Consider the following 15174-nt stretch of genomic DNA (forward strand, 5'->3'; position numbering starts at 1 on the left):
CTCTTGATCACTTCCATCACTGCAACACCTGTTGATCTGATAACTGCTCTCATATCTGACAAACCGAGGGGCGTCCTAAACGGCCATGTGGGTGTGTCTTAAAACCGTCTACCGTCTCTGTTTCAAACAAATCCAGATCATTCAGGACCAGAATCTAAAGTTAGAAGGAGGACATACTGACTGCTGCATTGTTGTCAGAGAAGACAGAACTTCAACATAGCATGTTTCATTAATGTCTGATCATATAGTAAGATACCTTTATCATTTCAGTCACTAGATATCTCAAAGAGGGGCAGCTCTGCCACAGTTGGTAGAGTCGTCCTCTCTAACCCTAACCCTCAACCAGAAGGTCGAGGGTTCGATCCCCAGCTCCTGCAGCAACATGTCTGATGTGTCCTTGGGAAAGACACTTAACCCTGAATTGCTCCCACTGCTTCATCTGTGGCGTATGACTGTGATGAGTTACTTCTGATGGTCTCACTACACAGCAGCCTCTACCATCAGTGTGTGAATGTGTAGGTGTGACCTGTTGTGTAAAAGAGCTTTGAGTAGTCAGAAGACTAGAAAAGAAATATACAAGCTCAAGTCCATTTACCATTTACAAATTGGTCCCTTAATGATGACACAACTTCCTCCCTCCTCTGTCTATCTTTAAGAACACTTTATTGAGCTTTTTAAACCCGGGGCAACTGCACGATATAGTAGGGTCATGTTACATCATTTTATTCACTACATATCTTACTGATTAGTCCTTTAAGTTGTAAACAAAAGCAACACAATAAGCCATAAAAAACTGCACACTGAATGAGTTTAAAGGTTGAAGAGGCTCATATTCAGCATTGTTTTAAAGGGATGTACTGTTGCTTCTTTTCAATACATTTGGTATTTAAACACATTACTGTGTGTGTGTGTGTGTGTGTGTGTGTGTGTGTGTGTGTCTGTCTGTTGTAATCACAAGTTCCCCTCAGACAAGTATCCACAGTGACTCAGATTTTTAAAATGCTTTTATTTCACAGGCTCAGCAAAAACACAGGCCTCTTAAATTTCTATGAAAAACAAGTCGGAGACGTTCTTTACAGAAGTACAGACCAGTAATAGTGTTCCTCACTTTGAGGCATTATGAGAAAACAACACATGCTGCTTTAATAAAACTTTGTCAACGCTACAATAAGTAGCCAAGTTTGTCGAGTAGTGCATTGCACTTTAATACATGAGACAACATTCAGTCAGCTACATTTTGAACACTTCATCAGATAAAGTTGCTTGTTAATGCCAAAAAAAAAGTGGAAGCTTGGAGAATTTCTTCCATGTCACAGTTGGTGTTTTCACACATTCACCAAATTCCCTGAAAATCGTGTTTAGCTGCAAGTGTGAATACAAACAGCTGCAGTTTCCCCCCCTGAAATTGCCCGGGATTTTTCCTGCCAGCCTCTGCAGCAAGTAATATTCAGGAACGTTCACATGCATTTTTGTAAGCACACATTTGATTGTACAATAACATGTAGCATTGATATAAAGGTAAAAACTTTCAGCACAGTGTTGGACTCTATGTCAGCCATTTCTGTGTTGTCCTTTTTACATTCTGACCTTTTGACCTCCTGAGACCCCCCTTGGTCTAACCGGGAAAGTCTCCCTCTGTGACGAGCATACTGTTTATGTATGTACATCTCAGGGAGACCTCAGGGGCAGCCTGTCCTGAAACTATCTAGAAACCTTCAGGAGTGCATGATGTGTGTCTTGTGATAGTTGTCCTAAAGTACGAGTCATAATTACACAGAATTCATAGTTCCATGTTTCCACGTTGCTTCTGGATTGAGAACTGTGACGCGAGCTCAGTGTGAGTCGTAAAGCGAATCTTTGTGATCTAGAAGGAGATGTGGCTCGTCCTGTGGCGCTGGATCAGAGAAATCAGTTCCGACATGTCCGACACGTGTGGGTGAAGAGTCATGACCTGCTCCACCATGTGCTGAGGGAAGAGGGTGCTCAGCTGGCTCCTCAGGCCTTTCCTCTGCTCGCAGGACTGGCTCGTGGCCCTGCTGCTGTCAGAGTGGCTGTCCTGCACCCACGGGTCCCTCGGCAGGCTGTGGCTCTGTCTGTTCGGGGTGTGTCTAAGGTGCTGCTTTTGTGAAAAATGGCCTGAGTGCTGCCCGTTATTAAGTGGAGGCAGAGCCGGGCAGGAGCCCCATGCTGGTTGGTGTTGGGACATGTGCTGGTGACCACACCTGCACTGGCTGCAGGTTGCTGAACCGTTCTGATGGGGGTAGTAACCTCCACCATCCATGCAGAGGCTGTGCGCAATGTCGCCAAGTGACCCTGAGAGGGAATCGTCATGACTGTAGCTGGCCACCCCGCTGCTGTAGCTGTGTGGAGGACGCTCCATGCTGTAAGGCGCATCCTGGATGTACAGCCTGGACATGGAGTTCTCCATGGATCCAAACGCCTCATCCACATCCGGACTCGGGCTGTGGTGGAGGCTCGTGTTGGACTGGGATCTCGCGCTGCCTGAGTCTCTCTGATAGATGAAATGACCGCTGGGTGAAGCCCTGTGGTATTGCTCCTCTGTCCGCAGAGGCGGAGGAGTGGAGGAAGAGTATCTGTGCTCTAGCTGATACATGTCAGGGCAGAGAGACTCCTGCAGGCTTGGCTTGGGCGAGAGGTTCTTGGCTCTGTCTCTTAGCGCCCTCAGTTCATCGGCCACAGACAGCTGTGATTGGTTGGCTCGTTCTGGATGGTAGAACTTGCACTTGACTCCGTAGGTACACTTCTTTCCTGAAAGAAAGAAAGAAAGAACGTGTTATTTATGCACATAACTCGGGACACAGTCAACACGTACTGCAAGCTCTTTCTTCCTGTTTTCACTTCTCTAAACTTACTTCGCTTTCACAAACAAATATGCTGTAACCTCTGGCTTTCTTTGTGCCTTTGGTATTCAGGCAGGTCCTATTTCTGTAGGACTCTTGGTGGGGATCCCAGTCCCAGCTCCCGGTGTTTTGCTGGGTGTTTCTCAGACCAAAGCCCTGACTGACAGGCAGGCTAATGAATCACTCCTCGGCTAATCTCTTCATGACAGATCACTGACCTCCCACACGTTTCATATTCTTCAGGGAGGAAAGCAGAACAAGAAAATAAAACAGCACCCCTTGTCGGCTCTCCTCCCTGAGAGGTCAAGGCCTATTTTAATAAGAACGTTCATTTTTTTTTAAGATTATAAAACAGCTTCTATGTTTTCAGTCATCAACTTCGGGGGCTGAATACCTAGCCAACTATATGCATTCAAAAAGCATTCTTATCAAATATTTCCTTAAAAACATGTGGCTGATTGGCCAATCTGTTTTGCCCTGCAGTTCCCAGATGACCAACATGACAATGTAGAGATTTGACAATAGCTGCAGCTAAAGCCCCGTGGCACACAACAGCTGGTCTTATGGAAGTACATTTCAGGCATGAAACTTTATTTTCCTTCTTTGTCAGGGTCAAGCAGCAACCTCTGGTGTTGAAAAATTAAGCCAATGTAGAAGTGCAAAACTTCCAATGTGGAAGTGCAGTTCCTCGAGGGTCCACAAGAGGCTGAGTGCAGAAGCACCAGAAGTCACATACACACCCATTCAAAAAGGTTTTTACAGGTCTGATTAGCTCATGTCTTTATCTTTACACGCTGTACGGGGGGTGTATTTAAAAATAACTTTATTTATTTATAATAATACGCGTAGCTGACCTGATTGACAGGTGGGCGTGGTTTAGCAGTTTGTCAGGGTGCTTAATACCCGCCTGACAAACAGCTCTCAGCCTGATGTTAGGATGACTGAAAGTCACCCTTACCAAGTCAACCTAACAACAGGCTGAGAGCTGGAGCTGAGGCCTCTTGAGACCTCGCACGCCTGTCAATCAGGTCAGCCTCACACCTAACTATGGATAACATAAAATCAAAAGGATGCATTATAAAATAATGTAACCCCTGTACAGTGTGCGCCCATGATGACAATAGCTAATCAGTCCTGTTTGTTTTTTTGAACCAGGTTGTAAACATGTTAATCTCTGCTGTAAAAATAGACTTTTTGAATGGGTGTGTATGTGACTTCTGGTGCCTCTGCAGCCAGCCTCTAGTGGACACTTGAGGAACTACAGGATTTTGCATCGGCTTCATTTTTCAACACCGGAGGTTGCTGCTTGGTTAAGAGAGCATTTCCAGCACAGTGACTGCCACCAACAGGCTTAAAAAGCCCTTTTGAGTAACTAAGAGTTGACATCACTGAGGCTTGTCCTCGTTTATTAATCAAAGTTTTCTTTAGCAACTGTTTTTTGGTACCCTTAGGTGTCTCCTATATGGTACATCTTATAATTTGTTTAAAGATCCTCGTCAGCTTAATGTTCAAGCTACCCTTTGCATATGTTTTACGTACCCTAGTGCCTCTTTTTTAAGGGACCTCCTAATCGAAGCTGCTTTATGGGTCAGCTTATGTCCAACATACTAACTCGCTGGAGCTAGCTAATTGGGTCCAAATTCTCTTATGAATACAGTATAATGTATTACATTTTGTTAGTATAGTTAGGAACTGTTCATGAGAATAGCATGATTGTTCCTGCACAAACAAGATATATTACATGGAAATTTGACAGACACGCTTTATGCTCCTCAAACTCGTTCTTATTGTTCAGTGTGAATTGTGTGTTTGCTGATTTAATCCCTCAGGAAAGTACAAGGAAGTGTAACCCGAGTAGTTGTGTCTGTTGTTGGGTAAAAGACAAACATGAACCAACCTACCGTAAGGACAGTGCTGCAGCTTGTTCTCTGGGGTCCATGGCTTCTTCCGCAGAAAATCATCAATGGTTGGTCCGTTTCTGCCCAGAGGATCGTCTGGAGGCATGAACCTGCACGAGGACACAATAGTAGTTCAATGTTATGTTCAGACAAAGAGGAACCTCACCCCTTTTTTTTTATTTCCCCTCGGCCCATTACAGACTTTATAAAGGTGCTTGGTGACCAACAGCTGTTAGCAGACTTACTTGTCGTTAGCAAAGGTGTACATAAGCAGCCTGTCCTCGATGAACTTCTTCCACTGAGGATTCTCTGTCTGCAGGTCACGGTAGTTGTCATTGGACACGATGATCCCGTCTGAGTCGAAGGCCAGCTTGACAATGTAACGGTCATCGTAGCACACCACCCTCTTCCCGTTCACGCAGCGAGACGGCGTGTACACCAGGATCTTCCTCCTCTCCAGCTCGTGTAGAATATGCTGATCTATGAAGCAAGGATTTAAAGGCTTAATATGCGATTTTTTTTACACTTACATGTAGCAGAAATCAAGTATATCCTCTGAAAATAACTGAGTCATGACTGTCTACAATGGGTGTAACACCCGAGTCCCACTGTCTGTGATGTTTTCAGAGTTTTCAGAGTCCAATCTTCAGTTTGTTTACATCGCCGGGACGGCCGGCCGGCTCCTCCCCTCACGTATAAAAGTTGTTTAATTGAGGGACTAGAGAAAAGAAGAATAACATACTGTACTCACTGCTTAACTGTGTTTCTAGATCACGCTCATTTCAGGTAAATTTACATGCAGTGTGAAGATACGAGCAGAATAAAGATTGCTAGCATTAGCATGCTAACACAACAATGCAGCGAGAGTTGTTTTGGTTTCATGCTGGTGCTCAAGGGCGACATCTGCTGGATCAAAAAATTGCATATTAAGCCTTTAAGGTCAGCTCCTGAGCCCATGACTGTGCATTATTATAATGTGTTTTTTGGAGGGTTATGACTTCTTTATTTGGATAAGGAGTGACTTCATAAACGTCTACAGCAATAGAGGTGCAAGAGGCAGAACAAGGCTTTGATGTGTTCAGAGTAAAAGTGAAGCAGATTCAAATAAGTACAACAATGCAAAAACATCAATGGATGTGCAGCTTGAATAAGACTCGTGTAAATTGACCTCTTTAAATTATTTTCCAACCAGAACAAAAATAATTAATGTGATTGTGTGGCCGTAATGCAGCGCGATTCTTCTGTTGTTTCATCAGCTATGATCAAACCATAGTCCATTAAAAAAACCGATGTTTGAAAGTTGTTTGACTTCTTGCAGACAGACTTGACAAAACATGGGTATGTGTAAATATCATGTAAATCACTTTTTACATTTCACAGTGTTTACTTCTTCTCTCTAGCTGTTGGCTCTATCTCTTACTAATTATTCACACATATTTGTCCTAGTTTTGCCCAGACTAAACATTTAAAGACGCAATATGTAACTCTGACATCAAGTGTACTGCAGTCCAAATTCAAAACATTGGAGAGAGCTGTCTCCCCCCGCCCCCTCTTCACTAAAGTCGATGCAGGTTGCCATGTCTAGGACACTGAAGCTTCAGTGTTTAACCAGCTCTGCATCGGTCTGTAAACCTTTCTGCGTTCTAACGATTCAGGACCAGAATCTAAAGTTAGAAGGAGGACAAACTGACTGCTGCATTGTTGTCAGAGAAGCCAGCACTTCACACTGCAGGTTAACAGTGTGGCAGACAAAGTTGCATTTTCAGGGTTTTGGCCTTGACCTTTATTAAGGTTAAGCTCCAGTTCAAATGATCTAAAACATGTGCTTTCATATAAACAAATGTATACAGTCCTTGTTTTGATAGTGAGGTTTACAGTAGGGTCATAATGGGTGTTCCCTTGTTAACTGTTGATTACTGATTTCAGGAAAGAAGCTATTTTTAGCAGACTTAATCCAACATTACCAACAATCTGTATTTCAGTTTGGGTTGTTGTGCTTCTTCATTGATTAAGAGGTTTTCATGAACAGTTTTTAAATTTGTGTTCCAGAGGTAAAGGTGAAATATGTTGGATGGATCCCATTAAAACTTGATGTAGCAGCATTAAAGGAGATCTGTTATCCTCACTCTCGCTATTCATGTTTTCAGTCTGGAGCACCTCTTGAGTAGTGTTGACAGATGTGAAGCTCAAAAACCTTCTTATTAATCAGATTCTGGTGTCATTAAAATCTCTCATTTCAGCCTCTGCCTAAAAAGGTTAATTTCAGCTCCTGTCTCTTTAAGGCCTGCCCTCCCCACGTGCAAGTCACAGGGAAATTTGCGTGAGCTGCCGTGGTGGGCGTGTCTTACAACTACGCTCTAATAATAAGTCGTACGTCTAATTTAATTTTCCACACAACACCTCCCTCATCATGTCGTCACTAGCTACACACTTGCACAACTGATTAACTGACTTCACCTCATAATGTTTGTTAAACTAATGAGCTTAATTGTAAACAAATGTAACATATTGCTGAAAGTAACTCCTCGTGTCTCCTCGCGTCATTTGTCACTGGCTTTAAGCCGGCTGTGACAAACATTACACACGTACCGTCACAAATTAAATGGCATTTGTGTAACATCAACAGTGACTTGAGGGCTGTTAATGATCAAACTCAAACAGATATGTAAAAACTGAAATATGAAGAACATAACATCTCAAACATAATGTGATTCAACCAACTCATCCAGCCAACTTTCTTTATCCATAACAACCATCATTTTCTGCAAGAAACAAGAAGAATTTCCCTTCCATCAACATGAAAGTTGATAAAAAGCAATTCCAGCCTTACTATGTGATGCTTATCTATAGTGAGTGTGTGGTCTGTGGAGCGTGTGGGATAACCTATGGCGTCATATTAATTCAGATTTATGCTCAATGTGCACCCTCTAATTGTTGAAGAGATTCCTTGAAACACACATTAGATTCCTTCATCATTTATGTTTTTAAAGGTAAAGACTCACACTGAGATCTAACCTTTACATAAAGTGAGAGGAAACAGTTTTCACTATGTACTGATGGTGGCAGCTACATGACACAGCACATTCACATGTGATACCTGGCTCTTCTCCAAAGACTGACGGAAGTCCCTGACTGAGGACGACACATCAGACTTTAGTGTCAGTAAATGCATTCATCAATGAGGCTTGCATTCTGGTTCATCCTGATCAGCAGTTCTAAAATAGGACATTAACTGTGTTGGTAACACATTCACTTCATGATCATACTGGAAAACACCTGTAGCCAGTTTAGGGCACAATGATGTCACAATGGGCGGGGTTAGACGTGCAACAAAGAAAGGGGGAAAAACGCACAAGAAAGGCTGATTAACGTCTTCTGAAGACTTTTTAAACATGTCCTTTACGTGACTTCAAATTCAGTCAGGATGGCTGCAGTCCCCCCTCAGCTCAGAAAGGTGCCCTTACCTGTGATGGGTGCCTCGGGTCGCGGCTGCTCCTTTCTCCACAGGGGGACGAACACGGTGATGTCCCGCAGCCCTTTGTTCCAGAACCAGTTCACCACCAGCTGGAGGCCCTGGCATGAAAACACCTTCTTGTCGCCATGGCTGCAAAGAGAAAAGCCAGAGTCAACAACAAAAAGACATAAAAAAGAGAGACTTCTTCTTTTGTGTTTCCGTGCACATAATGTGCACATGTGGCTCTTCTCTCTTTTTCAGGAAGTTGACTGTGTTGCAAGGCGTGTTCTCAGAGTTCTCTAAAACTGCAAATGGCCAGGGAATGAGTAACTCGACACAGAACTAGATGTTCACAAGCACTCAGTCCCAAGCAGTGACCCCCTTATTGGGTCTTAAGTTTAACAAGATGTCCCGGTTCAATTACTTTAAAAAAAAAAGCATTGTGTTCTTCAGCGATTGTTTGGGTTGAATCTAAACCCATTATTACGACCCTAGAATAAAGGCTTGAATTATTGGAAAGACACAAGAAACAGATCAGACAGTACCTTTAAAAAGTCACATTTGGAAAGAGGGCAGGTGGGCATTTTGCACCAAATTAGCATGTTATCTCTTTGAATATCTTGATGATGGTGGTTTTGTTTTTTAATGGCGCTTTTAGGATGATTTTGATGCTGATTAGAGCTCTCAAGAACAGCTGTTGATGGTGTAATCTGCCTCTGGTCACTTCCTGTCAGCACCTGTGTGTCCAATCAGACTTAAAGCTGTTTGCTGACGTTGTTTCCTCCTCTCTAGATCCTTGCTTGTGTTGTACTTACTCTCTGATGTACGTCACTTTCTATGCTGAATGAATTGTAGAATTGTAAAAATACGACTACTGTGACAGTTGTTAATTTGAGTCAACAATCGATGTTAATGACTGATGCATGCCTTTACAGCAGTAAGCTAAGTACCATAGAGTGGTCACTCTCTTTTTCTCTTCACAGAGTAACAGTACCGACAGTTATTGTCCTCTTAGGTCGACTTTGAAACTCGTTTTTTTAAGGCAGAAAGGTTGTTGCTTTAATGGCAAAGTTCCCAACTCGTGAGCGCAGCAGCAACGTCAGACCTGCTGTCAGTGTTGCTAGTACAAGTTCACCTGGATGTTCTGTAACACGACATCAGCACGCTGTTCTCAGCAGCTTTCAAATAATTAAACTGGATTGTTTTGCCTGAAGGAGAAAGTGAAAAGTGTGTGTTTTACAGTCTGCGTGTGTGTGTGTGTGTGTGTGTGTGTGTGTGTGTGTGTGTGTGTGTGTGTGTGTGTGTGTGTGTGTGTGTGCATACTCATACTAATGGGGATTACCCAACTCTCCAACAGAAGGAAGTGGTGACACACTTTGCATACAACAGGTACTAAAGACAAGACCAGATAGATTTAGTGAGAAACCAAAAACTATCTGTGCTTCATATCTTCACTGGAGTGTCATGAAGGTTATTTGTGATTATATGTTATTCATTGTTTGTCTCCAATCAGGAAGTGATAGTCCACAAGTTTGCAGCTGAACTATTTGCAGACTTGTTGTCAGATTCTTTAATTCTACAATTCAACATCTAATTGAAAGATTTCTTGGGTGAACAAACAACCAAATAAGCTGCTGTAGACAACAGTGACATAACGGAAACAAACCATCAAGCAGAACTGATTTTACTCATAGTTTTCATCAAGTATTAACAGTCCCTCCATCCATTATCTATACTGCTTTTCCTGTTTCAGGGTCACAGGTGGGCTGGAGCCGATCTCAGCTGTCATCAGGTCTGGACTGTTCACCAGTCAATCACAGAGCTGACATTTAGAGACAGACAACCAGCCACACTCACACCTACGGGCAATTTAGAGTCACCAGTTAACCTAACCAGCATGTCTTTGGACTGTGGGAGGAAGCTGGAGGAACCTGAGAGAACCCACATAGCACAGAGAGAACATGCAAACTGAGAGGCTCCTGTCTGACGGGGATTCAAACCAGGAACCTCCTCGCTGTGAGGCTACAGCGCTAACCCCCTGCACCACTATGCAGCCCTTATTACTGTTACAGTTTCTTTAAATGTTAAAACATATATACAGGTAAGTTAAATACTCATATGTGTTATCCATAGTAAGCCGCGTAGCTGACCTGATTGGCGCCGTGGAACGGTTTGTCAGGATGCTTAAAACCTGCCTCAGCTCCAGCTCTCAGCCTTTTAGTCTATTTCTAATTAATTAAGATATTTCAGCATACATATTTTTTTTTTTTTTACAGATTACACCTTTAACAGGTGAGAGAGAGAACGTGTTGGTGTGTCATACGACAGCCAATCAAGGTGTCACTAGTGTAACCATGACGAGGGTCATGCAGGGAAACAGAAAGGCGAGCCGGATGAGAGTCTCTTTCCCCTCCGCCTCTGAGATTTCACACCTGAGGCCGGACTGCAGTCGCACAGCCTCACCTGGGGATAAAGATCTGACAGTAAACACCCTCACCTCCTCTTCCTCTTTCATGTCCTTACTGGAATGCGTGTTGTGCAAACACCTCTGCTTTTGTTGATCCGTCTTGAATTCATTTTAAGTGATTCACCTGTTCACCATTATTATTTGTTTGAACCAGTTTTGACTCACAACTTCCTCCTTACCCAATTCAGCTTCAGAAGAAAGTTGGTAACCCCACGAGACATGTCACTTCAGTATTTCTAAGTCACACCAGTGTCCCCAATACGGACTAGAGCTTGTGAAATAATGTGCACATGGACTTGAAACATGTCACTTTGACCTACAGACATCAGAAAGAGAAGAATCCAGGATCATATCATGTTTTCACTTCTCGTGTTCAGAAGAGGAAGTGCTGCTTGATTAAATCTGTGAAGTGAAGCCAAGTTGAACAGTTATAATCAAGTCCGCTCTTTTTATATCACTTCTTTTATAGACGTGCTTTAAAATGCTTTCATTAATCTACCCCTTCCTCTTTTTCATTTGACTTCATTTCTTAATCTTTCTCTTAATGTTTTACTCATCTGTCCTCTGTTGCTTTTATATATCTATTTAACATCTATCTTTTATTCCTTCTTTTTATCTTCTTTTTTTTTAGTGCCTATGATGTCGTCTCCCTCTTCTTCATCTCCATCATCTTGACTTTTTATAATTTAATTTAAAGGTCACATATTATGAAAAATACACTTCACCATGTTTCTCCTCTCTGTCTACAAACCCCCCAAAGATTAGAAAAGTCGATCCTCTTCGTCTTCTGCCTGCTCCACTTTTCAGAAAATGTGTGATTTTACCTTCATGACATCACAAAGGGCAGTAGCCCCTCCCCCAGGTGGGTGACACTCCCACAGCTAGGTGTTTGTTCTGACCTCTGAGTCTGCCTTCTCACTGTAAACAATAGGACATGGAGTGAGAAAGACCGAGCCACCCAGGCCCTTTCAAAGGGGGCGTGGTCAGACACAGCTCATTTACATATTTAAAGGTACAGACACAGAAACAGCCTGTTCTGAGCAGGGCTGAAATAGAGGGGTTTATAGACATGATCAAATGCAGGATCAGAGTGGATTTAGAACAAGAAACTTAACACACATGTTTTGAGGAGCTCTGAGACTTATTTAAACTGGTTGAAGAGGAGGAGGATATGTGACCTTTAATTTTCCTTAACCAAATTGCTTTGTAAGTTGAACTGCCTTTGGAAACCTTCATGTTCTATTTATTGTATTATTTTCATTTATATATTATTTTAGTGACTATTTCTCTGAGTGTTGATGTTTATTCTGTTGTTGTCCTGACTTCCTGCCTTTGCTTTGTCTGTCAAAGCACTTTTAATTAAGTTATTATTATTATTATTAATATGTGAATTATCCTTTTCTGCCTTTTTAAAACATTAACACCCCAATAAAGTATTTATCCAGGAAGTAATGACTGAGTGCTTATCTTTGACTGCAATGTAAACTATGTGTTGTGTGACATTGTTTGATTTGGATCAAGAATGAAAAGTCAGCAGGGCCGTGGAGGAAGTGAGGAGAACTAGTTCAGGTTTTGTACATCAATAAAACTTTGACGTGCCTTTCTTTTCTATTTTTAGATTTACTTTGAGCTTTTTGTGTGTGCGTTTATTGGAGAGACAGAACAGTGGATAGAGTCGGAAATCTGGAACAGAGAGAGAGTCAGGAACAAGGAGCCACAGGTTGGATTTGGACTTGGGTAGCCTCTGTACATGGGGCGCATGCTCTAACCACTAGCCCCCCGGTGCCCCTTTTAGGTTCTTTTCTAAATTTTATATTTCACCTCACAAGGATTTACTGATACTCAAAAACACATGAATACGTCCAACATTATTATCCTGTAAAAAATGTTTCATGAACTTAATCCGTCTGAAGCGTTTGAATGACTAGACTCAGAAAGCTTCTTATATTTTATGGATGATATGAAAGTTACAAAAGTCAAACTTTAGAGTTTGGAACACAGTCAGAATACTTCTCACACCTCCGCCACTGCATATTAAAACATACATGATCTCAACGAGAGATGGACTCACCTCATGGCCACGTTGCTTCCATCTATAACCACAGGTCTGAAACCAGCAGCCGGCTCTCTGTCCGCACCAGGTCTGGGCTGAGTGGGACTTGGACTGCAGCCTCTGGGTACCAGCTTGGGACTGTCTGGGGCGCTCTTGTTGCTGGCTGTGCGAGTGTGGCAGGTCTTGATGAGCTCCTCCAGGATGTCGTTGGTCTGGGCGTCGTGACGGAGGCTCTCCAGCACCCTCAGGATGTCGCTCTGAGAGTAGCCCAGCTTGAGAAAGCGCTCCACTTTGGCGTGCTGCTGCTGGTGGTCCATTGCAGACTGTGTTCACGGTGCTGTGTGGACTGGGGAATCCCTCCTCGCCTCCTTATTCTGGCTCAGCGGCGTCACCACGGCAACAGCCTGTGTTTTGGATCAGTTGACAGCTGTCAAAAGGAGGGAGGAGTCGGCTCAGACTCAGAGATCACAGACGTGGTCTCACAGGGGTTTTCAGACAAATAGAGGCGCTCGCTGATAGAATCTGTTGTGGTTTGCACAAACTCATGACTACGAACAAGAGCACACGCAGGCTGACGTCACACTGGTTCATAAAAAGCCCCTGTCATAGCAAAAACAAGGGAAGTTGAGGGTCTACTCTGGTCTCTGGGCTAATTTTACCTCCAATTCGATCGCTGGGAGAAGGTGATAATGTTCAGAGTCAGTCTCTCTTACTGGAAACCACCTAAGCTGAAGTCATTCAAAAAGACAAATCATCCTGATATGACTATGACATGACTCAACCCACATCGTGCACCTCTTCCGCCCACAAAGGCTAAGAGCTAAACTTACACAAACTTCTCACCTGAAAACAAAGAAAAGGCAAAACAAGCGAGGCAGCGGCTGAGCAGGTGTGTCGTCTTAAAACAGCGAAACCTCACAGAATGTGACGTCTTTGTTCCAGGACAAAACATGTCCATCATACTTCTTGGCATTTCTCTGTGTAGTTTTCTATTTGATCATTTCCGTGCTTGACGGATTGATAAGCCTCCCCGCATGTCATGTGTCATCTTAAAATTTGAAGTATGAGGAAAAGAAAGATGTGAGGCAAACCCTGTCAGGGTTTCCTTGTTCTTTACAACATCCTCTCTGAAGTGAAAAGTCCTGAACGAGACACTTAGCTTTACAGTCAAAGATGACATCCTCCTCTTTGGGGGTTAGGCTTTGCACAGGCTTGCTACAAACTGCATAAACCACATCCTTGTTGCTGCTGAGTTGATATATTCAGTGTCTACCAAAACACTGAGAACCATTTCCCCCTCTGAAAATGAATCATTATCTTGCTTTGACTGCCGTGCATGTTCAAACTCCAACAACCTTTGCTCCCCTCAGAGCAAGTCAGCAGGAAAATCTGACCCCTACCCGCGTCTCATAACTTTAAACATGACGAGTTTGAACAAGACAAGACGGCAGGCTCCGTCTGAGCGTTTACATTGAACTTAACAATGACTTATTCTGTACTTACACATTCAGCATGAGGTAGATCGGAGCCGGAGTTCTTCTTCTTCTTCTTCTTCTTCTTATGCTCTCTCTCTCTCTCCCTCTCTCTGTGTGAGAGCAGCTCTCAGTCTGACAGTCTGTTACTCTGACAAGCAGACCGGTCTGTGTGAAGCCGCTCTTATTACTCATACTAGGAAGTGACTGCTCACTGCTGAGAAAGAAAAAAACAACAACGCAGCACTCTGCCCAGCAAGGCAGAGATAGCTGAGTGAATTTGGGATCATTACTTCCTCCTCAGGAGTCAGGGTTGGTGTTGGGAGCCTGAGGGACTTTTCTTTTTTTTTTTTGCCCTGTTTTCTGATCTCTTCCTTGTCGGCTGTGTTGAAACAAATGAGGAATCAATGTTTGTGAGAAAGTAAAACAGGAAGCCTGCCAAAGTTAGCCCGTGTGTGGTGCATAGAAGCCTCTGGCAGAGATTTAAATTGGAAAGATAGAACGTTAATGTATTTGTGTATTTGTGTAAGTGTGAACAATAAGGTTAACAGGAAGCCTGGCTCTGTTTAGTGTCACTGACACAAAAAAAAGACTAAATCAGCACATTTAACATTTAAAATAAACTAAATCTAATTGTTGAATTAGTAGGCAGATCTTGTTCCTGGTGGTAAAAGGACAGATTGATCCAATGCTTCTGGCTGTAACATCATTTTTAATTCACAAAAAGAGTTCATAGTCAGGAGATTTTATCAGCTAGTATCCGAGACATTAAAAATCAACAAATCAAGCTACGACGTGGCCGGAGGAGATTTTGTGCAAAACAAATGCTTTCAAGGCAGAGGATAACATTTTCAATTGTTCAGCAGAAAGCTTCTGGCTTCTGGGTTTTATATGTGTTACAGGACACCTTTATGAACATGTTTGTGAAGAAATTTCTTGGAATTTATTCCCAGATTTTTGCAATAATTC

General features: G+C 42.8%; 1 protein-coding gene across 2 annotated transcripts; it reads right to left on the reverse strand.

Moving 5' to 3' along the window:
• Positions 1 to 986: 986 nt before the first annotated feature.
• Positions 987 to 14402, reverse strand: LOC132985345 (endoribonuclease ZC3H12A-like). 2 transcript variants are annotated; one of them, XM_061052695.1, is made up of 6 exons: positions 14237 to 14402; positions 12752 to 13137; positions 8224 to 8363; positions 5005 to 5239; positions 4763 to 4869; positions 987 to 2769 (listed from the first exon to the last, which is right to left on the reverse strand). In XM_061052695.1, exons 2-6 carry the CDS (start codon positions 13048 to 13050, stop codon positions 1865 to 1867), a joined length of 1686 nt encoding a protein of 561 aa, XP_060908678.1. In that variant the 5' UTR covers positions 13051 to 13137; positions 14237 to 14402; the 3' UTR covers positions 987 to 1864. The 2 variants fall into 2 exon arrangements, with proteins under 2 accessions (XP_060908678.1, XP_060908677.1); XM_061052694.1 differs by having other exon boundaries at positions 12752 to 13160; positions 14237 to 14401.
• Positions 14403 to 15174: the final 772 nt, after the last annotated feature.

This window comes from Labrus mixtus, chromosome 12, assembly GCF_963584025.1.
Source record: "Labrus mixtus chromosome 12, fLabMix1.1, whole genome shotgun sequence".
NCBI lineage: Eukaryota > Metazoa > Chordata > Actinopteri > Labriformes > Labridae > Labrus > Labrus mixtus.